We start from the raw sequence: 23,461 nt of genomic DNA on the forward strand, positions 1-23,461 counted from the left end.
GAGTGACTTAAATCATGTTCTCTGGAAGGAAGGATCATCAGACAGTCTGCGTTTGCGGCGAGAAGACCACCAACAGTGATACTACGATAGGCATAATATAGATTAAGTATATCGATCAGTAGTAGTAGTAGTGTCTTTACTGTGTTCATTAAAACTGGTCGCATTACAGTCTTGGCGGAAAAAGATGTCGGAATTGTCCTTATTTACAGAGAGAGAAAAGTCACTCTAATTGCGGTAGCCGATATCGCCCTTTCACTGTGGGATTATTGAAGAACTTTTAAAAGTTGTGTGCTTTTTTTGGCTAGAGGAAAGGCAGTTTACAAGAAGGGATCCTTCATACACGTGCGCGCGCGTTCAGCCGTCCTTCCCACACATCAGTAACTTCAGAGAAGAAACTCCCTCCAAGGTGAGTGCCACAGAGCACACTGCATTAATGCTTATTTCCTGACAATCAAATGTCAACCTTGATTGCAAATTACTAAACCTGAGCAAACCTGATATAGTAATAGCCTACCGGGACAACGTTTCAACACGCGGCATGTAACGGCAGGTCCACATCCTCTAACTTCCACACCTTGTTAGTTATCGGAATCCCTGGGCTTTTTAATATTCAGTATAAATTAAACTCTCTTTTCACTTCGCCGTTTAAAGGAGGAAAGTTCGTTTTGCTTATCGCTTCTCTGCTGCAGGGAAGAATCTACACAATAGGGAGTTGTACGCCGGAGTGTTAATTAAAAGGAGACCCGTTTTAATGAAACTGCGATGCGTGTAGTTATGGCCCCTGAGCGCATTATTAAAAGAGAAGGATATATTGCTAATCTGCCTTGGTGCCAACCGGGTTTGGTCATTGCTCACTGGCGTTGCTACTATTTATAGTGGCTGTTAACGGTGCAGTCATGCTTATTTATTTTAATTACGAACTACTTCCACTGGCTTCTGCGCTTAGGGTTATTTGTTTATTCAAAATAGGGGACATGGGTCCTCAGATTTTGACACATTATTAGCCAAGTCTCTAGAACTTTTGTCTATGGATTTGGTGGAAGTTGCACTTGAAAAGTAGCCTTCTTGTACTTAAATAATGTGAGAAGACTTCCCTAGCTCTCAGCTGCCTTCTGTAAATCTTACATGCTTGCACTGAATCATGCAGCTAATAAGGCAATGTATTCCTCTAACATTGTTAACACTAAATCAGCTGTGACCACACAAGACCCTTCATTTAGGAGTAAACTTTGATGAAATGTGATTTGTACCTTAGGGTTAAACCATCATTAGCACCACCAACCTGACACCGTGCCCAATCAATCAGTCTGTTTGTGGACAGGCTTGTGGTGTTGTGTTTCTCCTCATTAGCTTCTGGTTTTGGTCTTTATTTCATCAATCAGCCTGTTAGCAGAGTGGAACCAAGCCACCACCACCCCTCATCCTCTTTGCCTATTGTTCTGGATGTAATTGTTTTGAAATGTGCACCAACCAATGTGCACCAACCCCTAATCATCCCAAACCGGACTTCACATGTTTTCATGTCAAAGGAGGAGGCCCTGCTTTTTTGAAGTCATGTAGAGAGTGTTATCCAACTGCTCCTTGACTTGCAAATGCAACTGCATGCGCCTGCCTCTCTCTCCCTCATACACACACAGGCGTCTTGCATTTTGCAACACATTCTTGTGAAAGCTGAACTCTACACTTGTTTTAATGGGGTTTGGGCACAACAAAATTGCAGCAATTCAAAAAAGCATGAAGTCATGCAAAGAAAGGCTGTTAGAAAGTGATAAGAGGGAGTTTGGCTCTCACGATCCTTTTTATAAAGGTGGTGGCCAGACTGCTTTGAAATGGGGATAAGCTTACCTAAGTTGTGCAGTGGATAATGTCATTGTTCTTCCCTCCCTTTTTTCTGTGATGCCTCAGAAAGTGGGTGAGATTCCCTCAGGGTCCCATTCGGCACTATTGTTTCTCGCTATCAGGTCTGCTGCAAAAAAAAAAAAGGAAAAAAAAGAAGATGATTAAAAAGTGGGATTTGCATTTTTATGAGATTAGCGTGAGTGAAGTAATTTGGCGTCTCCTTGAGCGTGGCGTTCATTGCGTCGCAGGTGTGAAGTGAAAGTGCAGCGCAGTGTTAAGAGAGAGGTGTTGCTGTTTGACACTTCCACGGTGCACAGGGCAGGCTGCAGAGCCTGGTTATGTGTATTTGCCTGCCTTGAGTGTAAAGGCTGCCATTTGCTCCACCACTGGAGTAAGTAAGTATGCCCATAGAGCCTGGGTTGTTGCACAATACTGGAAATGCAGGAGTATTGCAACCCACCCCCACCCATTGCTCACTAACACCACCTTTTCATTGGTAATGACATTGTAACTGCCGATCTGAAGGCTATTAAGCTGGTTAGACCAGTAAGATGCCAAAATTCCAGGCGCACTTCTCTTCACAGGCTTCAAAGTGGTTGTGTTGTCACTCGAAACATGTCAAAGAGTTTGCTGTTCCAGTTCTGCGCCACATTGTTTTCAGTGAGCCTCAGCTTGCGCTCCAAAGGCGAGCTGAAATATGACATTCCTCCCTTCCTGTCATCCTTTCCTTGTGAAACAGAAATTGTTACATTTCCCCAGCAGTTAGAGGGGTGGAGGTGCTGATGTTTGGAGGTAAGTGAGTAAGTTTCGCACAAGCACTTAACAGCCAGAGAAATCTGGCTCGTATCATAGAAAACAAACTGCGTGTGGAGGGAGTCCGCTCCAAGGGTTATGGTTATGTTATTACTCAGTGTTGATGGATGGCTATTCTCCACATTCAAGGTCTGTCCCACATTAGGCAGTTGTTATTGCATTCGTTTAGCGGCCACTTGCTATCACGTCAGCTCATCTTAGGTTACAGCGTTGCTTGACTGGTGCACTTTGTGCAAGGCAGGGCGACTGTTGTCGTGCCAGTTTTTTACTCAGTCCGGCCATGTCCACATTTTTGCGTTTGCGGACAGTGCTGCCCGAGACCCATGTGGGAGATTTTTTTTCCCTGGGCGTGGGAAAGCGTGTTGCCAGCTGGTATCTTAAGTGCACACAGAAGAAATCTTCGGGTCTCGGAAGCTGCCCCCCTAACCCCCCTGCCCACCAGGAGCTGGTCATGCTGCTTTCCTGTGACTGCAGCAACCTCAGCTGACCTCCACTCGACCCCTCCAATCAGAGCGGCTCAGGGGTGACCTTTGACCTGCCCCCGGCATCTTCTGTCTGTTGCACGTCGACTCCTGTGACAGAACAGAGAGAGAGAGGAAGTAACGTGCGATAACGTGCATGATTAGCATCGGCCGTCCACGTCCGACGCGAGCCAGGCCAAGTTCTCCTCCCTCTGCACAATACCTTGCTTTTTCGTCTTATTTCAGGTTTCTCTGCATAGCCTCACTTTCCCTGTTTCTTTTCCATGGGCTTGGCCTGGTTTCGGAATGTTCAGTTCCATGGAGGAGACTTGGCCTGGTGGTTTTTGAGCGACGTTGAGAAAGACTGTAATTTGGAAAATACTGTATTCATCAATCACCGCGACAGATGTTCTGTGCACAGATGAACCCGTGGTATCTGTTTGCTTAGATCAAAATGAACACCAAAATTGTGTCTGTGTGTGTGTGTGTATGTAAGCTTGTACTTATAAGTGTGTGTGTGTGTCTATGAGTGAGAGAGTGTGCCTCTATAAAATGTGTATGTGTGTGTGTGTGTGCGTGCGTGTGTGTATATCTTAGCATATATGTGTATCGTATGTCTGCGTGGGTGTAAATGTGTGTGTACAGTATATATATTTCTGTGTGTGTGTGTCAGTATGTCTGCGTGTGTGCATTTATGTGTGTGTGTACACGTGTGTGTGTATGTGTTCTTTGTCAGCAGCAGTTGTGCATTTCTGGGGCTGGAAGGCTCTTCAGGCTGCGAGGACCAGGTCTTCTCATTCCCGAGTGCGACCCCCAACCAGGGGGAAGTAGGGCTCGCTGGACTCGCTAGGCTCCAGGCCTGGCCCCTGTCACACAGCTCCTCGCCATGATTGAACCCAGGTGTCCATGCCGCCGAGAGAAACGGAGCGAGCAGGGGCCGGGCACGCTCTCTTAATGCCGCGGCCGCCTGCTGGGGAGCGGCTACGTTATGGGCCTGTGGACCTGTGCGGAGGGACACAACATGCTTTGGCTCAAACCGGACGCACTGACGATCCAATCTGAAGGCTTCAGTTAATTTTGAGAACTATCAGCTTTGTTTTTTATTTGTCGAGTTATTTGGCGATTACTGTGTGAGCCGCGACCCACCCCTGGTGGACCGTGGAGCTGCCATGCTGCAGAGTTTCGCCCTGTTATGTTTTGAGTTAGGGCAATTCCAAAACTATATCATCTCCAGCTGTGCATGAAATCAATTTAAATCTGCTTTGGAAAAATGGAGGGAATTGTCAGGGATATGGCTTGATAATATGATGATGGATGGAAGGTTTATTTTTATTGAACAACGTCGGTGATCTGTTTCTTATAATATTGCCTAAAGCATGAGTCTTATATGGAATTTAGTGTCAATCATGTAAGTTGCTGATTCCTGCAAGATCTTGGTGGTTTTGTTTTAGTACTTTATCTCTTCACTTGACTAAATATATGGCCCTCTGTCTGGATTAAGGAATTGCATTTAAATGACTATCAAAATGGCTATCATTCTGAAACATCTGTGAACGTTCAGGGTAAATGTATTAAGCCATACTTTGGGGACGGGTTGACTTGCATAAGACTTCCCTTGAAACCTCCCCCTAACCACCCCACATCTCCCCACAAGAATCAACCACTTTCTAAACTATCCCTAACCTCCCGCTGACCTGACCCACCCCAGCCGCAGCACAGCGGGATGAGGTGGCCTGTTGTTGTCCGACCGCCGCAGTCGTCAAAGGGCCGAGACCTCAAAGATGGCCGGGGCCGCCCGAGGGCACACATTTTGTTTTCTGGTGGAGGCCCAAAAAACAGGCTTCCTTTTATATATCCCTCGTCTCATTTAAGAGCCGTCTCTTTCCTTCTGGGCTCATCCAGGCTCTCTGGGTGGTGTGCCGTGCCAGGACTCACAGGGAGGAAACAGGGACCCATTTCCTGTCGGTCGGATGTATTTACCAAGGCGACTCGCAGGCCAAACTGGGCTGGACGTGTCCTGCGCTGATGCCTCGATCGGTCGCGTTAATCAGAGATGAGAGCGCGGGGGTAGGAGGGGGGGGGGGTCACAGCTGAGGCTGGGCTAAGCCGTCCAGCCCTCAGAAAATCACATCAGAAGAGGGTGCGGAGGACATCTGTGTGGCTCTTATTAGGACACGCGAGGCTCTGGGTTGAACCCGCTGCCAAGTCGCAGAGCTGAATTGCGTTGCACCGTCCTTCTCTCTGGGTTGACAGGCTAGCAGTGTTTCCTGCCATGTTCTGGTCATGTCATGTCACTCGTGCTGCTTTTCATCTCTCTCTCTCTCTCTCTCTCTCTCTCTCTCTCTCTCTTCCCCCTCTCCCCTCCTCTTCATCCCCCGCCCTCTTCAGGTCTGCGATGGTGAACAGCCGGGTGGAGTCCTCGTCCGTGTCCGTGACCGGGGGTGGCTCAGCGCAGCGCTCGTGTGCGGGCTGCGGCGGCCGCATCGCCGACCGCTTCCTGCTCTTCTCCATGGAGCGCTACTGGCACACGCGCTGCCTCAAGTGCTCCTGCTGCCAGGCCCAGCTGGGGGAAATCGGCACCACCTGCTACAGCAAAGGAGGCATGATCCTCTGCCGGAATGATTACATCAGGTACACGGGCCAGGGGGAGAGATGGGGCCAGAGTGGCAGGGATGGGGTGGGGGCGAAGGGATGTCAGTTACGACTGATGCAGACAATTCAGGACTGATCTCCAAATGCTTGTGGTTAAAATGTGTTTGTGGATCACAAATGGACCACTTTGTATTGGGTTGATTTTAGGGAACAATTTTAGCACAGTGTAGTTACCCCTTATTGGTAACTGTCTACCAATTACATAGTAAGACGGAAAATGATTGACATGGTAGCTGTCAATGTTGATCTGATTAATTGAATTAGAATTCAGAAAAGGCCTGATTTTTACTCAGCATCATCTGCTATTGCTGTGATTGATTCCTCACCAAACGCGCACGCACACACACACACACACACACACACACACACATGCTGCTTCGCACATTTCCTCTAGCATCTGAGGGTGCAAGAAATAGATCAGACCACTGCAGATCAGAGACCTGCGGCTCTAATCATAGAGATCTGCTGGAGGCTGTGTGTGTGTGTGTGTGTGTGTGTGTGTGTGTTTGTGTGTGCGTTGGCGTCCATAGAGTGCTGGTTCCGCTCTGGTCACCCATGCCAAGTCTGGCCCTGGCAGCGGGTGTGTCTGAGAGGCTGGCACACTCACACAGGCCAGGATTGTGCCTGTGCATGCGCCGGCAGTGCCAGGGGCTCAGTCACCCGTCCAGAGCAAACAGGAGAGTCCATCTCCGAAAGGGTCTGGAAATCACGCAACTCAAGAGTGCGGCGAGCACTCCGAGCCCTGGCAATAACCACGGAACACGGGGCCCTTTGTAGGTCTCCCAGTCATAATAAACAAGAAATGAAGACATAAACATGACGGGAAATAAACAAAGAGCTCGCTACAACAGACATGACCTAACACACTGGACTAGTGAAACGCTTCCACAGGAGTATTATTGAAATTATAGCAGGAAACATTAGAACCTAAATTAGTTTTTTTGTTTCTCTTTAAAACAAAATTAATAGACCTTTGATTGATGGCAATTGATGGTACTGACATTTAGCCGAAGACTTAGGTTACATATATGTTTTTAAAACCATCACTTAAATGACATAAAAAGTCTAAACAGGTGTGGCCACTGTCTGGAAAATCTGGTTCATGTAAATTCAACTAATTCAGCTCAAATTTGATCTTCATGTTTAAGCAGGATTGTGTTGTTACTAAAGCCGCTGCCGCACCCATCAGAATGTGAGTGCCGCAGCAAAGATCCCCCGCTTCAGCCCTTTCTGGCTGCAGGTTAGCCCATGTAGAGAGAGCGTTTCCCAAGGCCATATTCAGTAGACATGGCAGCACACAAGTTAGATCTGTTTTAATTATCACTAAAAATAGAGCCCAACAGATCAGGTTTAATTGAAAGAAGGGATTAGGAGTCATTTCTACTTAAACAGGAAAAGTTCTTGGCACATAAGGTTATCTTTACTATGTAATTAGAAAAGAAAACATCAACATACTTTGCATCCGTAAACATCATAGGGTTATATGTATAAGTGTGTGTGTGTGTGTGTGTGTGTGTGTGTGTGTGTGTGTGTGTGTGTGTGTGTGTGTGTGTGTGTGTGTGTCTTTTGGTGTGTACACCTTGCAATTACATACTGTATGTGCACTTTATAGTATACACAAACACGTATGTATATGTGTGTGTATATAAAACATAGTTAATCAAAAGGGCAAAGCTTCATAGCCACATGGCGCATCACAGAGCCTGAAGTCTGATAAAAGGAGAGCACATTAATTAGGGAGAACAGGGTTCCTCTCTGGCGTCTCTTATTAAATTACTGTTTGGATTAAGATCAAAAATTCATTACTGTGTGCAGTCAGAGCCGGGATAGTGATAGGGGAGAGAGAATGGGGGGAGGAAGGAAGGAGGGAGGGAAAGAAAGAGAAAGAAAGAGAGAGGAAGAGAATAAGGCAAGGAGGAGGTAGCAGCCAAACCAGTCTGGTGGGTGTCACAATAAAGCCTTTGCAACCAGAGAGGAAGCGGCCCTCCATTGAAACATATCTGCGGTGGGGTTAACTGTTAGTACACCAGGTGTTCCGACAGAATGTGGGACTGTGTACATATGTATGTGGGAGAGGGATAGAGAGAGAGAGAGCGTGTGTATGTAAAGGAGGGTGTAGATGTTTTTTGGGTCATCAAAGAGGGGGCTTGAACTCATTTTAGCATTCTCCCAAAATTGCCTTTAACGACACCCTGGCAGTGGGCTCGTCAAGAGCCCCTAATTAGGAGAGCCCAGACTGGATCAGAGGTTCCCAGTAACCCCCTCCAGCCCTGCCGCACACCCCCTCGCCCCCCTCCACCGCCACCAATTACTCTGCCACCTCACATTATGTTATCAGCAGCACCCTAAGGGCTGGGGGACTGCAGAGCTCGGCACAGGAGGCCCAGCAGTAACCTTGTGCGCTGATGAGCATCCAGCCACCATACTAAGCAACCTGCCCCCCCCCCCCCCACGCACACACACACACGCACACACACACACCCCTTTAACCTTGATTGGGGACACATAACTTTAACATAACTTTGTTGTCTTAATTGTTTGGTTGTTTATTCTTTGTTTCTTCGTGCATCCATCTCAAAATGTCAGACGTTGCCAAAGTAAACAAGGAGATATGTGCTGATTGTGGATTTTAGTATTTTATTTTGTAGTTGCCAGTATAATAATTTGAGCTTGTTGTGTTCTCATTGTTAAAATTGGTTGACATTGTGTCCTAATCAATGGCTGCCAGATGTCACGGTGACAGATCTGTGGTGAAATTGCATTAGCGTCGAGACAGCCACATTATCTGACGTGTGCCTTCTCTGCCATCCCCAGGCTCTTCGGTCACAGCGGGGCATGCAGTGCATGCGGCCAGTCCATACCTGCCAGCGAGATGGTCATGAGGGCACAAGGGAACGTGTACCACCTCAAGGTGAGGGGCAGCTACAAGATGGCAAACACATCCATCCCTAGTAGTCCACGTGCATTATGAGGAAAAACACCCGAGTATAGGATGAAGTCAGAGTTAAGATAAAGGACCAGTCTCCTTGGTACATATTATTTTGGCTACAGGCAGGGGGTTTCTATACTTCTTTCGACACCATGAATAGATAATCGTTAATCATACAAGACTTATTTGCCCAACAGAATATATGGTGATGATCAATTATCTGACACCATAGGCAGATAATCGCTAATCATACAAGGCTTATTTGCTCTACAGAATATCTGGGTGATGATCAATTATCGGACACCATAGGCAGACTAATGGTCTAATTTTAGCACGCAGAGGATCGCCTTCGTTAATCCTCAATTATCATAGATTTCTGTATACCCAGCTTTGTCAACACAAGGAAGTGAGCAGACGAGAGAGCGCTGGAGAGGATTATTTAGTCCTCATCACAGGCCTCATTTAAATGCATTCATTACCGACAAGGGATCAAAAGATCAGGAGGAAATTGGCCACGAGGAAGCCAGGGTGTTCCTCTTCCTGTGTGTCATTACAGTATCTCTCTCTCTCTTTCACTATCTGTCTATCATTTCCTTATCATCCCTCCCTTCCACTCTATTTTCCATCTCTCTTTCTTTCTGGCCCACAGTGCTTCACCTGTGCCACCTGCAGGAACCGCCTGGTGCCGGGCGACCGCTTCCACTACGTCAACGGCACCATCTTCTGTGAGCACGATCGGCCAGGTGGAGCGCTGCTCAGCTCACACCTGGGCCCTCTGCAGAGCAACACCCTCCTTCCAGACCAGAAGGTGAGGAGATGGTGCAGCACGCCATCTAGAATTGCAACGCAGCCCCTCTCAGAGAGGGGAGAGAGAGGGCAGTCCAGAAGTGGACGGGCCTCCTTTTGTGTTACCACTTCTTAGCACACTTTCATGTCTGACCCATAAGGTTACAACTCTACGTCAACATTGAAATTAGATTAGGATTTGTGAGCCGCATTTGTTGTCTTTGACCTTTAGATTACGTCACACCCTTGTTAAGATTCTCTTAATAATTATCGTATACACCATTGTCCTTAGAGAATGCAAATGGATCCAAATAGTTTTGATCATTTATATTCAAAATGTATCTTAATTTGAACTTTAAAACATTTTCTTTTTGTGACTCAATGTCTATCTACCATTCTCTTCCATGCAGGTGTGCTGAGGCAAACAGAACAGAAAAGTGCCACGTGCCTTTTCCTCAGCCTTTCTTCTTCATCCCTCCATCCCTCTCTCTTTCTCTCTCCTCCTCCTCTCTCTCTCTCTCCCTCTCTTTCTCCTACGCTGCTTCTTCCAACGCCACTCCCAATCCCACAGCTTCTCCTTGACTCCATGGCAGAAGCCATCTTCAGCTCCATCGCGTTCAAAGGACTCAACCCGACAGAAGCTTTGATGACTCCAGACGATGAGGAAAACACTGATGTTGACGTCAGACAGACTGTGATGACTTAGAAGTGGATGTCGGCCCACGGTGACAGTTGGTGACACTGAGAGTGACTGGTTTAATGCCGAGGCTCCGTGGGAAATGTGCGGCGTCCATGTGACGGGGCCTCTACGCTGTCTGGGCTGGACTCTGCCTCGCCAGAGAGCCGACCCAGTGGAGAACCGTGGGAACACACACAGACTGCAGCGTGGTGGTGTGCGGAGTTTGGGCGTAAGAGGTGGTCTGAGTTATGACCGTTTGGTTAATGTGTTGATGCTGGCGCTGGTGTTTTTCGCCCAGCGCAGATGAGATGACTCAGAAGATGTGCAAGGGGAAGAGTTTCCTGTTTGTTCCCGTGAAGGTGGTCCTCTGCTCTGCCTAATTGTTGAAAAGCATTTTACATGCCTAGATTGTTGTTTTCAAAATATGCACATGTGCCATTTTGAATTCCAAGATTGTTTTGGCCTTTCACCTAGATGTTGCCGTTTAAACTTTTTTATATGTTGAGAGTTCTTATGAGGGTACTCGTCCCCAAAAAACTCAATCGTTTGAAGAGTGCATAATTTCAACCTCTTGTGCAGTTTTGCTTTAAGTGCAAATAGGTTCATTTGCATTAGAGAAGCTTTTTTGTTTCTGACGTGTAAGTAAGTTGAAGATCACACTGATTCAGACTGATCAAATGCAGCAGGGGGTTTGGGACGAGAGAGAGACTGTACATAGTTATGTAATATTGTTCCTTGTGTTCTATGGCAAAACACTTGTCATTGTGCGTGCTCAGTTCTACAGGCAGGAGTACATTCTATATCAAATGTCTATAAAGGAAAAAAGTACTTATTATTAAATTACTATAATCATCTCTCCTGTGGTATTTGTAATAAAATATCAGTATATCTGACAATTAGTCTTGGCTTTGATTAAGTTGATAAGTGCAGTGTGTGTGTGTGTGTGTGTGTGTATAGCAGCAGTGTGTGACAAATAGCCTTTGCGCTGAAGAGGTAGGGCAGATTCTGGCTCTGAAAAGCATGGCCAATTACCCTCAGGAATGGAATTCAAACCCTTGAGCCCCAGCCATTAAGGAAAGCAATTAAAACACGGGGGGGGGGGAGGCCGGCCTAGCAGGACCGCTCACTCGGCCCCTCCGACGTGGCCTAATCTGGAGCCCAGGCTAATTAAAAAGGGAGGGCCAGCTTTCTCCAGCAGCCGCAGTGCCGTGCGCAAGTTGTTTACTGTGCGGTCCCCTGCAAAATGAAGGGGGTCTGGCCCGTTTCTAAACCCCTCATCAGCGCACCTCGACAGGGCTTTCTCAGGTCTCCTGAGAGAGAGAACGCCTGTCTGTGTGCTGTAATTGCTGGCGTTTTAATAGATTTTTGGCATTAGACCATTTAAGACCTGTGTTTATTTAATTAGCTAATGAAATCCTTTTTTTAAAAGCTACCTTCACAACATGCTTTTTTTTTGCCAATCAAGTTTTACAACAACCACCGTACCACTTTTTTTGTTTTTGTATTTTTTGTTGTTTTCTTTTTTTGGGGGGGGGGTGGTGCTACGCTAACACATCTAGGTAATTGATTAAGCGATGACAAGACTTGTCTGTGTGTATTCAGAGTCACATTATTCAGGTTTTCAAATAGCTGACACTTTAAGACCCACTTTCCCCCATAAATCAGTCAATTAAACAAACAAGATTGTTTAAAACTCGATTTTGCTTCGGATCATCAAGCATGCTAGTCCTCAACTAGCTAATGAACTGTATGCATCAATAAAAAATCACTTCAAAACAGTTTTATTACTATAACAATCCATCATTGTTATCCTGAGGGCTCTTTATTATCAGTGAAGATAAGAGGTCAAACATTCATCAAGGACCTAGCAAGGATTCACCACTCAGTAAAATCTAAAGGTAGAGGAGTATCTAAATACTCCTCTATATTTCTTTACAACCATATCTTCATTTGAAAGCGGTGTTTACTGGATTGCTCATTGCCTTGTCCTATCTGACGGATCAACTCTGCGTGTAAATGTGGTCTGGTTCATTTTAAATAGATCTCATGTCATCCACGGCAGGGTTTTAGGGGCTCCTGCATGGCTCATGGGTGTCCTGATATGGGAGTGATTATTTATTCCAATCCAGTGATTGCACAAGGAAAAAAAATCAGACAAATTCATTAACGTATGCAAATGCCCCTAATTGCAATTATATCCATATCTTGATAAGTGCAGGGGGTTGGCTCTCTAAATCCCAGGGTAGCTCAACTTTCCTTTTGCATTCAAGCCAATCAAGCCTCAACTGTGTATAACTAATTAGCTCGACATATTCAAAACCCAATTAGCGAATCTCATAGCTGAGCTGTGTGGCTTTGCCAGCTTTGTGTGAGCACAGAAAACTTTTCAGGTGCTCTTAATTCTCTGCACCCTCTTCTGTCGGTATGATTTTACCAACCCCCCCGCCTTCCACCCACTTCACTACTTAATCAAATTAACACATGCAAATTGGTGTAATTGCATTGTTTTTTCACCTCATTGTGTGAAGCAAGGAGCATGAGGGGAAGAAATAGATACAGGGGATAAAATGCAGCGATATTTTTACCAGATGACAGCGGGCCCATCAGCGCACCTCCCACCCCCAGATGGCATCACCCCTCGACTGTGAGAGGCCTGAGGGCAGCCTCGCGCAGCTCAGTAAGCCATCTGAAGACTCATAGGCTCCAAAATAACCCCCCACTCACTCACACACACACACACACAAACATACACGTACACACGCACACACACAAACATACACACACGTACGCAAGCACCATACACACATACACAAACAGACACACACACACAAACACACTCACACACGCACACACACACACACACATACACAAACAGACACACACACACAAACACACACTCACACACACACACACACAAACATACTGAGGCGCACCATGGGATTAGAGACATGACGTTGTTCTTGACACACCATTGCAGCGCATATAGTGAGAAAGTAAGAATGTCTCCTCTAACCACCCTTGGTTGGAACCCATAAAGGTTTAGCCTACACCTCCCTAATGAAAGGCCCTTTGGTAAACACCCTTTGGGACACCAACCTTATTGCAGCTTTGGCTTCTACAGTTTAAAAGGCCATGGTGGTCAAAGAACCCTTTCTTTGTAAGTGTATAAACAGGGACTTTTAATGTGCTCAGTCAGCTGTGTCATATCATAATGCTTGACAAGAAAGTGGAGTGAAGCAGTTTATGAAGATCTGCCCCACGATATCTGCAGTAGAGGCAACAAAGACAGTTCTGGTTGAGATGACGCTGGGCAGGCTCTAGTAGCGCACTTTGGCTTTTGCCAGTATCCACCGATGGGGTCTTGGCCCCAAGGTCGCGATATTCGTCTGAGCGCTACAGGCTGTCAGTGTCAGAGTGCTGGCCAGCCTCCCCCTTCATTTCGTTCTCTCTCTGTTCTCTCTCTCTCACTCTCTCCCCCTCTCTCTTTTAATTTTCCAGCCGCCAGCTCTTTAAAACTCCACAGCTGTTTGGCTCTTGCATGGACAGAGCAGGGTGGCGGTGCCAAACGACTCACTGCAGAGGGGGGGGGGGGGGGGAGAGAGGGGGGGGGGGGGGAGAGTCGAACCTCAATGAACAATCCACAATCCAGCCACCCATGAGAAGATTCAAGGTCACAACTGTTGTTAGCGTATAACGGGTTTTTTTATATACATTTTTTCTCCACAGCCAACTATTGTGATGAGAGATGTGGAATATGAAAAGCAGAGGATAGGCTGCATGAGGAGAGGAGAGGAAGGTGTGGAGAGAGGAGAGGGGAGGAAGGTGTGAGGTGTTTTTTTGGCAAAACTCGAGGATGAGTAAGCCCTCATTAGTGTGACTCATTAGCAAAGCCGCAAGGAGCCTGACCCTTTACGAGCCTTAATGACCACAGCTAAGGGCATCACTCATCCAGCAACGGGGCAGTGCCGAGCAGCACAGCCCAGCGCAGACCGCACTACCAGCCAGGAGTCATGTCAGGGAGTTCACATACTTGCCAAGGCCCAGTCCATTTAAACGGGGTCAATCAAAAAGCCCCGTATTAATATCAGATGCAGTTGCTTGTATTATTAAAACTAAAATCGTTGATGGATCGTCTAGGGGTATTTATTTCAGGAGATACATGTAGTCCAGCGATAAGAGACATTGCCGCCAGTGAAATCAGGAAAGAGACATTACACGCTGAGCCTTATGGGTAGAGATCAAAAAAGACAGAGGGGTGGGGTGGCGGGGGAGGGTGGCAATTCCATCCAATCAGAGCGCTTTGAATAATTAAACTGATCAGCTTAATTAGCTCAATTAAGTTGATTTGACCACGAAACATGGCCATATGGCGAGAGGAAACAAAAGAGGGGGGAACTAATTAAAAGTAAAATAATGAGGATTTTAATTAACCGGTTCCCCAGACGTCAGCAAGCGGGGATCTGGAGCCGTAATTAAAAAGTGCTGTGGTGCTGGCAACATTTCTCCCCCTGTTTTAATAACTGCGAGGGGGCTCCATCCATCTAATTAAATCTGTAAATGAATTAGCAACATCGAGGGTCCTCGCTTGATTTTACACTCCACCTCCCACCTGCACTTCCCAAATAACTCCATACACACACACTCACACTGCAAAAACACTTTTGTGTGTGTGTTTTTTTACGTGACGCGTCTGCTGTTACTGAAACAGATTATTATTGATACACTGTTGATAGGCAGAGTTTACTCTAGAATCCAGAAAGGTGACAGATGCACACAACACTCTTAACCCGGTTTTCTTTAGGAGTTACTGGCAATATATCATTAGATAGACTTGCAGGCTAGTCCTCCTCAGTTACTTTCACTGATATGCAAATTGTGAAATTCTAATAGTGCATATATAATGTTATTATAACGTATTATGCATATTTGTGTATTAACTGGAGTGAATATGACTCTATCCGGTCTCCTGTCAATTGTTTACAAAACTGCCAACATTTAGCCTATCCTCAGGGGACTCAAATCACAGACCATCTTAGTCGTACCCACTATCAGTAGATGAAGGCACAACCCCCCATCTTACCATGTTCAAGGAGATTGCCATGGTGGTATTTCACATTGTGTGTTTTTCGGTGCTTCCAGGCTAGCATCTGGGGCCTCTTTCTAAACCTAATCCCCCTCATTAATTGTGTGAGTTAGCCTGCCATTACCCCGGCGCAAGTGTGTTGTGCTGAACCACGGGAGCCGTGCTTGGAATTAATTGCTTAGTTTCAGATGCACTTGTATTCCTCCAGTGTAATGCCGAGTGCGGTGTGTCCTCGTTTAAAGGACACTCGGCTGACTTTGTTGGCCTGAAAGGAAAGCAAGGCACTTGACACAGCGTTCGCTGTCAAACATTGACCGCTACCATGTCCTGGGGCCCTAATGTGTCCACCACCTCCATGCCTTGACAAGAGGTCATTCAATCAGTGTGGAATAGAAGTTCATAGAGTATCTAATAATGAAGTAGAGCAAATATAACATAATCACTGTTTTGTTATAACACATGAGATGTATGAAACACATTTGTGTGTGATCACCTTTGTGAGTAAGAGTCACCTTTTGTGATCCTTTTGTAGATGTCAGTGCCACACACCAAAATACACTCAGACACACACACTTTCACTCTCTCTCACACACATACACAAACACACACACACACACACACACACACACACACATACTCGCTCTCTCTCTCCTTTCTCTCCATACCTCTGAGTCCCTGAGCGCTGGTTTAGTGGGTCAGCTGAGCGAGTGGCGGTGTGACTGTGCTTGCGTGACCTTGTCCTGTCGCGGCGTGGACGAGATCAGAGCGGCCGAGGGAGTCGGGGGGCCGCGGCGGCGGAGCAGCACGTCCCGTCCCAGGTCAGCTGAGCGGCCCTGACCCCAGGAGCTAATTAAGGCAGATAAGAGTACTAATGAGGGCCGGCCTGATCAAAGGCCAGTGACAGCTGAGCCTGCGAGGGGAGGGGGGCTCTGTTTACACGAGTCATCGTCAGTAATTGGGGGGTAGGGGTGTGTGTGTGTGTGTGTGTGGGGGGGGGGGGGTACACAAGCTGCAAGCTGCTCCTTTTGTTTGGCGGGAGTGGTGTGTGTGTGTGTGTGGGGGGGGTTCTATGTAGGTATGGGGGGATGAATGCCCTCACTCTGCTATGGGGATAGGATGCCACCGCCTGTGCCAAGGGATGCCACTGGCTCTCAGTCCGCTCGCTCAGTCACTGTCTCACACGTTCCTGCTCGCTAGCTAGCAGACACCCTCTTGAGCTCCCTGTCTCACACACTCACATGCCCACAGAGGGCTGCCTGGTCCCATGTAATCTTGAACACTTTTATCCTCTTGTATGTAGCCTACTTAGAGTAGTTGTTGCGGAAGCCCTATGTGTGAAAAGGTTTTAGAAGGGAACAACAGCCATTTTCAGATTACATTTAGCTTCCGAACTGAATTGAACTTTAGCGCCATCTTTTGCCTGTCACCACATGTCCGTTGCTAAGCATGCCAAATGTTATGGTGTGACCAGTGGCAGACCATGACTGTTTTCCATTTGCGCTGTCATGTTGGTGGTCCTTATGTAACGGAGGCGAACTGAACTAGCGTGCTAGTTGCCTGTGTAAATCCTCACAGCCCTAACCTTAAGAACGCTTCTAACTGCTGAGTTGGAAGCTTGGGCTTTTAGCTCAGTGGTTAGAGCGTTCGACTCCCACGCCGGTGTGTGTCTAGGTGGCGGGTTCGAGGGCTGTGAGTGGGGGATGAACTACACTTACACCTAATAAAAGTGGCCTTGCGACTGGCCACAAACTTTTAAAAGTTAGCCATGCGTGCCACCGCGGAGTCTTTGGGACAGTGGTGTTATTTGCGTCCTGCGCGGAGCCGCTGGAGGTGTGGTGGCGTGCGGGGAGCCAAGGCCACCTGCCTGATCGGCGGGGTGTGGGAATGTCCAGCGCAGCCTGACCCCACCGGGCCTCCCACTGCACCAGGCAAAAACTCGTTATCTGAGAAATCCCTGCTAATTACACCTGCTGCTTCCACACATGGTAGACCACACACACACACACACACACACACACACACACTTACTCTTGCTCTCTCTTCCTTTCTTTCTTCTGTTTCTCTCTCTCTCACAAACACACACACACACACACACACACACACACACACACACACACACACACACACACACACACATACACACACCCACCCATACATACACACTTTCTCTTTCTTTTTTTATCCTCTCATACACACTAACTCTTGTCTCCCACTCTCTCAAACACACACACACACACACACACACACACACACACAGAGCGAGTAGTAGAGCAAGACCCTGTGGCAACCATGGTAAATGAGATCCTGTGACATGGAGTAAAAGTTGAATGGGGGCCATGAGGGCATGTTTATTTTAAAGGGGGTCGGGAGGCTTCTCTCTGTCTCTCTGTGTTTGTGTTTGCAGTGCCACGGCACCTTTATTACTTCCACATAGATTAAGATCTTTTCCTCCATGTTGCTCAACTGGTTTTAGCAATACCAAGGTCATGAGCTTGATCTTCAGGGAACACGCTGTGCTCAATGTGCTGATAACATGTGCAGTACACTGTATCAGGGCTTTGAGAGTCTTCTGAATGATACTGTTAGTCCATTTCACTCAAATCGTGCTCTTTCATTTTGGTGATCAGATGTAGAGGATGTTCAGAGGATTACTAAAAAAAGGAAGAAAAATGATCTCTCTCTTTTTCTGATCCTCTCTCTCTATCTCTCTCTCCTTCTCTCGCTATCTATCTCTCCCTCTGTGATGAAGGCTGTGAGCCAGCCCTGCTCGCTGTGGGACCAGGAGGAACATGGGCCTTCATTAGCACCCCCTAATTAGGAACAGATGCAATTTGCAGCACGGGGCCCTCAACATGCAGCCCAGTTCTCTTCTGAAGCAGCTCGCTCTCTCACTCTCTCTCCTTCTCTCTCTCTCTCTCTCTCTCTCTTTCACACTCCCTCTCTCCTTCTAACTCTCTCTCTCTGTCTCTCTCTCTCTGTAGCTCTCTCCCTCCCTCTGTCAGCCATGCGAACGCCTCACACTCACACGGTCTGTGGCCATATGTGTAATTAAGAACACTTCCAACTCCATTAGATTGAGCAGCTACCCCCGTGTTCAAACTCCCTGCTTGCGCTTTCCTCTTCCTCGTTCTCTCTCTCTCTCTCTCTCTCTCTCTTTCCCTCCCTCCTTCCTCCCTGCTGGTTACTCCCTCCTGTATTACAGTAAGGCCACTATGAACAGACGCCCTCTGTTCGGCTCAAGGCAAAAACAAATCTTCATCCATCTTCTTATCGAGTGTCTCTGATTTCAGGTTGGTACTGTAACCTGTTGGCGAGAGTTTCCTATCCATGCCAGTGCAGTGGCATGAAGTGATGGTTGTGTGTGTGTGTGATTTGTGTGTATTTGTGTGTGTGTGTTGTTGGGGGCTGGGGGGTAGTATTGTAATGTTTGCTGCTGCAGACACCCCTGTGGGAATTCAAAGGAAATTCCTGGGATTTTTATCCTTGGTTTAAAAAAAATAAATACATTTAAAGTAGCTCACTTGGTGGTTAAAAAACAACATGACTCCCCTCCTTGGGATTCTAGGATTTAATGATCAGTCTTTCCTTTAAGTTATGTCACACTCTAATTAGAATAATTAGGACAGCTAATGAGATCGTATGAATGGAAAGGGCAGCTCAGGTCAGCATCCACTCCCTCAATGATTAGCTTGGAGAGTCTGTAGAGAAAATCTGCTGTCAGCATTGCTTTATCTGGTTGTTCCCATTTATATTTCATTCACATGCACACGTGCACACGCACATGCACACACACTCACACTTGCATACTTTTCTATCTCACGCAAACACAAATGTACATTCTGACACACAAACGCAAAGACACAAAATGCCCACACAATCTCTCTCTCTCTCTCTCTCTCTCTCTATCTATCGACAGTGCCCTCCACCTTTATTGGCACTCCTGGTAATGGTGAGTGAAAAGAGGAACACACCAAATTCCAACGCCATCTTCATCATAACAGTTTGATTCAACCCTTCCACAGGGCCTCTAGCAAGTTTCCTAGTGATAAACCTCAGCTCATCAGCTTGGACTTCAGTCAAGTGAAATGCAAAGACATGCCTACAAAAAGGAAACACTGAGCTCCTTGTCATATACCCTGTCCTTCCCGCCTAGACCTTCCCGGGGGGATGGCTTGTGTTTTGTTACCAGGCTCCAAGATGGATGGCGTTTGTGTTTTTTGCTACCAGCCTCCAGGAGCCCCGAAGTGCCGACAGTCTCTCTCTCTCTCTCTCTCTCTCTCTCTCTCGCAACCTTATACACCCCTGTGAGCCTGCAAGTCTTCCCAAGCCTCCTGTAACAGGGAGCCAGTACAGACACAATATCACTAATTGCCCTTTAAAGTAGACACAGAGAGCCTGGGCCAACGGCCCTAATTAGACACCTAAAAATAAAGAGGGGACTTTATGGGGGCTGTGGGCAGTTTGGGGAATGTTTTAATGAGCAGGCTGAGCTGAGAATAGTGTTACAGTCATTTGTTGACTCAGGCCGCACCCCTCCGTGCCATCCACCCCTGCTGCCGCCCGCTCGCCCACTTGCTCCACCCTGCTGGTGCCCTCTGTTGGCAGGGAGAGGGGCTGGTCACCTCTGCCAGGTCTGGGCTGGAGCCTAGCGATGTGGAGTGTACCAAAAACAAAATCCACTCTCTCAGTACTTCTGCACCAACGTTTAGGAATAGCCCCAGTAGCAGCAGTCTTGTGCAAGCAGACACTGCAGGAGCTAATGAGTGTGATTAGCCTGTTTTGTGAAGCACAAGAGCAGCCAAAAAAAACATGGGATATGTGCAAGGCCAATCAGAGTCTTTCTCCACATACCTCACGTTTCTTAAAACAGCAGTTCTCCATGGAATAATGAAGACTTGAACTTGGTTTCCCCTCACAAAGGTTCACGTTGGGAGGGATCAGTGAAGTCATGATGCTACTTACAATACAGATGACAAGCAATTGGAAGAACCAGCAACTAGATTCAGGATATTTAGAGAAACAATATTTGAGATACTCAGAATCAAATCCACTTCTGTTTCCCATAGCTGTGGTGTCCTCTGCATCTCCCATAAATACCCAGTGGCGTGGCCAACTATGCTTTTACCAGGAGGCACCCCCCCCCCCCCCCCCCCCCAAAAAAAAAGCACATTCTCTTGCACCCCGGCTAAGTGAATGTGCCAGAGTAATGACCTGCAGTCAGGACTCATTAAATTTACGGCTGCTGAAGCTGACACGCGAACACCCCCTCAGCTTCCTCCGTCAACAACCTCGAGACACATCATCGCATTCTTCCAGCGCTCGCAACCCCACCCAGTGTGTGTGTGCATAAATGCCAAAAGCCTGACAGCATGAACAAGCCAACGGCAAAGAATGCATAACAATGACTATATGAACAACATGAAGTGTAACAAAAGATCTACAGCTGCTGCATGTGCACTCCGGCTCAGGGTTAGGGTTTGGGTTTAGGAGGCTAGTTTGCACTCAGCCTATGCTCAGGGTTAGGGTTTGGGTTTAGGAGGCTAGTTTACACTCAGCCTATGCTCAGGGTTAGGGTTTGGGTTTAGGAGGCTAGTTTGCACTCCGGCTCAGGCTCAGGGTTAGGGTTTGGGTTTAGGAGGCTAGTTTGCACTCCGACTATGCTCAGGGTTAGGGTTTGGGTTTAGGAGGCTAGTTTGAATGGCTGGAGTGGTTGGAGGAAACACTGGAGAGGTTTTCCATATTTGGTCCAGCATGTTTATCTCAAAGTTCTTAAATTAGCTCAAGAACCTGCACACCAAAAGAGTGATGCTCCAGCTATACTGTTGGTTAATCTCTTCGTCCAGAGCTCTTTCCATTGCTTGCTCTGTGGGACTCTGCACTGTCCTTTTTATGTGGCCATCCCCCAGAATGCCCAGAAGTGGCCTGGGAATCCAGAGTCTGGAAGAGAGATAGCAGCATATCTGACCAGCAGTCATTTTTGGCCTTGTCCACCTCCCGAGTCCGTTTTTATCTGTCTGCTTTCTGTTTAGTCTGCGACATTTCACCTCAAGCTGTCATTATGCAGACAGTAGACTTCCACTTCATAGCAGCTGAGTGCTTTTTCTCTCCGATATCACAAGGGATGCAAGAAAAATAAAAAAATCAAAGCTGAGACAGCAGGACAAACTGTTTCCTACCACCTAGGATGGTTTATTTACAATGCTGACATCTTCTCAGTGTGTCAGGACAACCATAGCTGAGAATATATCTGTGAAAGTGAGCTAACTGGGTGCAGAAGACAAACTAGGGGCATCATATGGCTCACAAGCAACTTCGGAGATAAATCACTCAAAGCTGTGAGAGCTAATCTAATGGAAGTGTAATGTATTGTAGAAAGAAGTCCACGGAAGAGAGATTGCTCAGAAGCACTGCAAGCTTCATAGGCCCCCAGGGAAACATAAATGGGTAAACAGATGAAGTTACTGTGCCCCATTTACATGTAAAACATCCCTGGTTTTTGGTTCCCACTTAAATTATCCCAATGGGAAAGCACGTACATAATAATAAAAAAAATACAGCTCATTGACATCTATACTCAAGCAACACCCTAGCAGTCATAGGCCTCTTCACGATGAGAACTTGATGTGCTTGTTCAAAAATATCCAAAAATATCTTGCGAGTAGTCACAAAAAATGTGTTTACATTTTATTTTGAACAAATTAGAATTTGAGTTATATTTTCCCCCTTGAATAAAATTCTCCAGGGGTTTAATGTTCCTAACCAGACTACATCAGCTTTCTGTTCCCAGGCAGTCTCTCTCTCTCCTTCTGCCCTCTTCCTCTCTCTGTTGTGGCTCTTTTTCAGATCGGTAACGGGAGAGTTGGTCTGGCTTTGTAGCCCAGGGTAGGATTGGCGGAACTGATTAGCATTGCAGGGACAATTAGCGGTGTGCCGAATGAGAAGCACCCAAAATAAACCGTGTGGTCATTATCGACCCACTGAACCAGCGCAAACTCAGCCTCCATAAAGAGCACATGTCTTTAATGAGGTGCTCCTCAGCACGAATGCAAACACATTGTAAGTACGGACCGAAAGTCTCGTTGCACTATTCCCAAAGGTCCTTACAGACTTCAAAAAAAAAAAGAAAGAGAAAAAAGCACTTTCTTTTTTCGGGTAAAAGTTCATATCCTCTCTGTGAAACATTGAAGTTTTACCATTACGCCGGAGTGTTTTTGTGTTCGTCATCTTCATAGACACTGAACAGTGCAGCTTTTCTAATTGCACCAGCATGTCTGTGCGCTGTGTATAGTGACAGTGTTTTGGAGCCGGTCAACCAGGGGGAGCAGGGTAAACGCTGAAGTGGAACATGTGAGATGGAGATCAGCGCGCACATGTGGCTCTGGTTACCATGAGAGTGAAAAATTAAACATGAAGAATGGAATGACCAGCCTGAACTTGTCTGATGTCACAAGTGGAACACGCAAGGGAGAATATGTGAAGGCATGTCAATGTAAAAAAGTTAATTTTCCTGGGAAGTCCACCAGAAATTAAGACTCTTTTCTAATGATTGAACACATTTACCAACTATTAATTCATAATGTAAGTGCTTGGGCCACCTTGAAGAGTTTTTCTTAAGCCCAAAAGTGTTAGGTGGACATGCCCATCAACCGTAACCTACCATAAACCTGAATTAAATTCCAATATTAGATAATTCATAATATTTATTCATAATATGTAAGAGAATTCTATCTCATACTATCTCAATGCAACACCTGTATACAGCACAGGTTTTAATTTCAACAGACAAAGCCGTTTTTGCATCCTCCAGCGCCTGTGATGTGATAGCCATGTCCAGTGTTGTGTGACTGAATGACCCATCTGCTGAGACCACACACACTCCCCATCAGCTCAGCGCCATACGCTTCACATATAATCCTTGAATTTCCTGCAGCATTCCAGCATCATGCTCTCTCTCTCTCTCTCTCTCTCTCTCTCTCTCTGTCTCTCTCTCTAAACCACATGGTAAGGGTCAACTCTGTCCCTCCCACACATTACCTCTCTCACTCTTTCCATTCCTCTCTCTCCCTCCCTCTCTCTCTCTCTCTCTCTCCACATGCCTCGTCCCATACATGCATTTGTGCAGACACCTGGCCCCTTCCCAACGGCGGAGATAAAACAGAGGGGCCTTTATAGGAGCGCTTCCTCCCAGGAATTCCAAATGAGCGTCCCCACTGGATCCA

General features: G+C 46.7%; 1 protein-coding gene across 1 annotated transcript; it reads left to right on the forward strand.

Annotated features, from left to right (window-relative positions):
• The first annotated feature begins 46 nt into the window (after positions 1-46).
• Positions 47-11,055, forward strand: lmo4a (LIM domain only 4a). The gene is made up of 5 exons (XM_042059034.1): positions 47-406; positions 5,502-5,744; positions 8,580-8,676; positions 9,344-9,502; positions 9,891-11,055. Exons 2-5 carry the CDS (start codon positions 5,509-5,511, stop codon positions 9,897-9,899), a joined length of 501 nt encoding a protein of 166 aa, XP_041914968.1. The 5' UTR covers positions 47-406; positions 5,502-5,508; the 3' UTR covers positions 9,900-11,055.
• The last annotated feature ends 12,406 nt before the right edge of the window (positions 11,056-23,461 follow it).

Source organism: Alosa sapidissima, chromosome 13, assembly GCF_018492685.1.
Source record: "Alosa sapidissima isolate fAloSap1 chromosome 13, fAloSap1.pri, whole genome shotgun sequence".
Lineage (NCBI taxonomy): Eukaryota > Metazoa > Chordata > Actinopteri > Clupeiformes > Clupeidae > Alosa > Alosa sapidissima.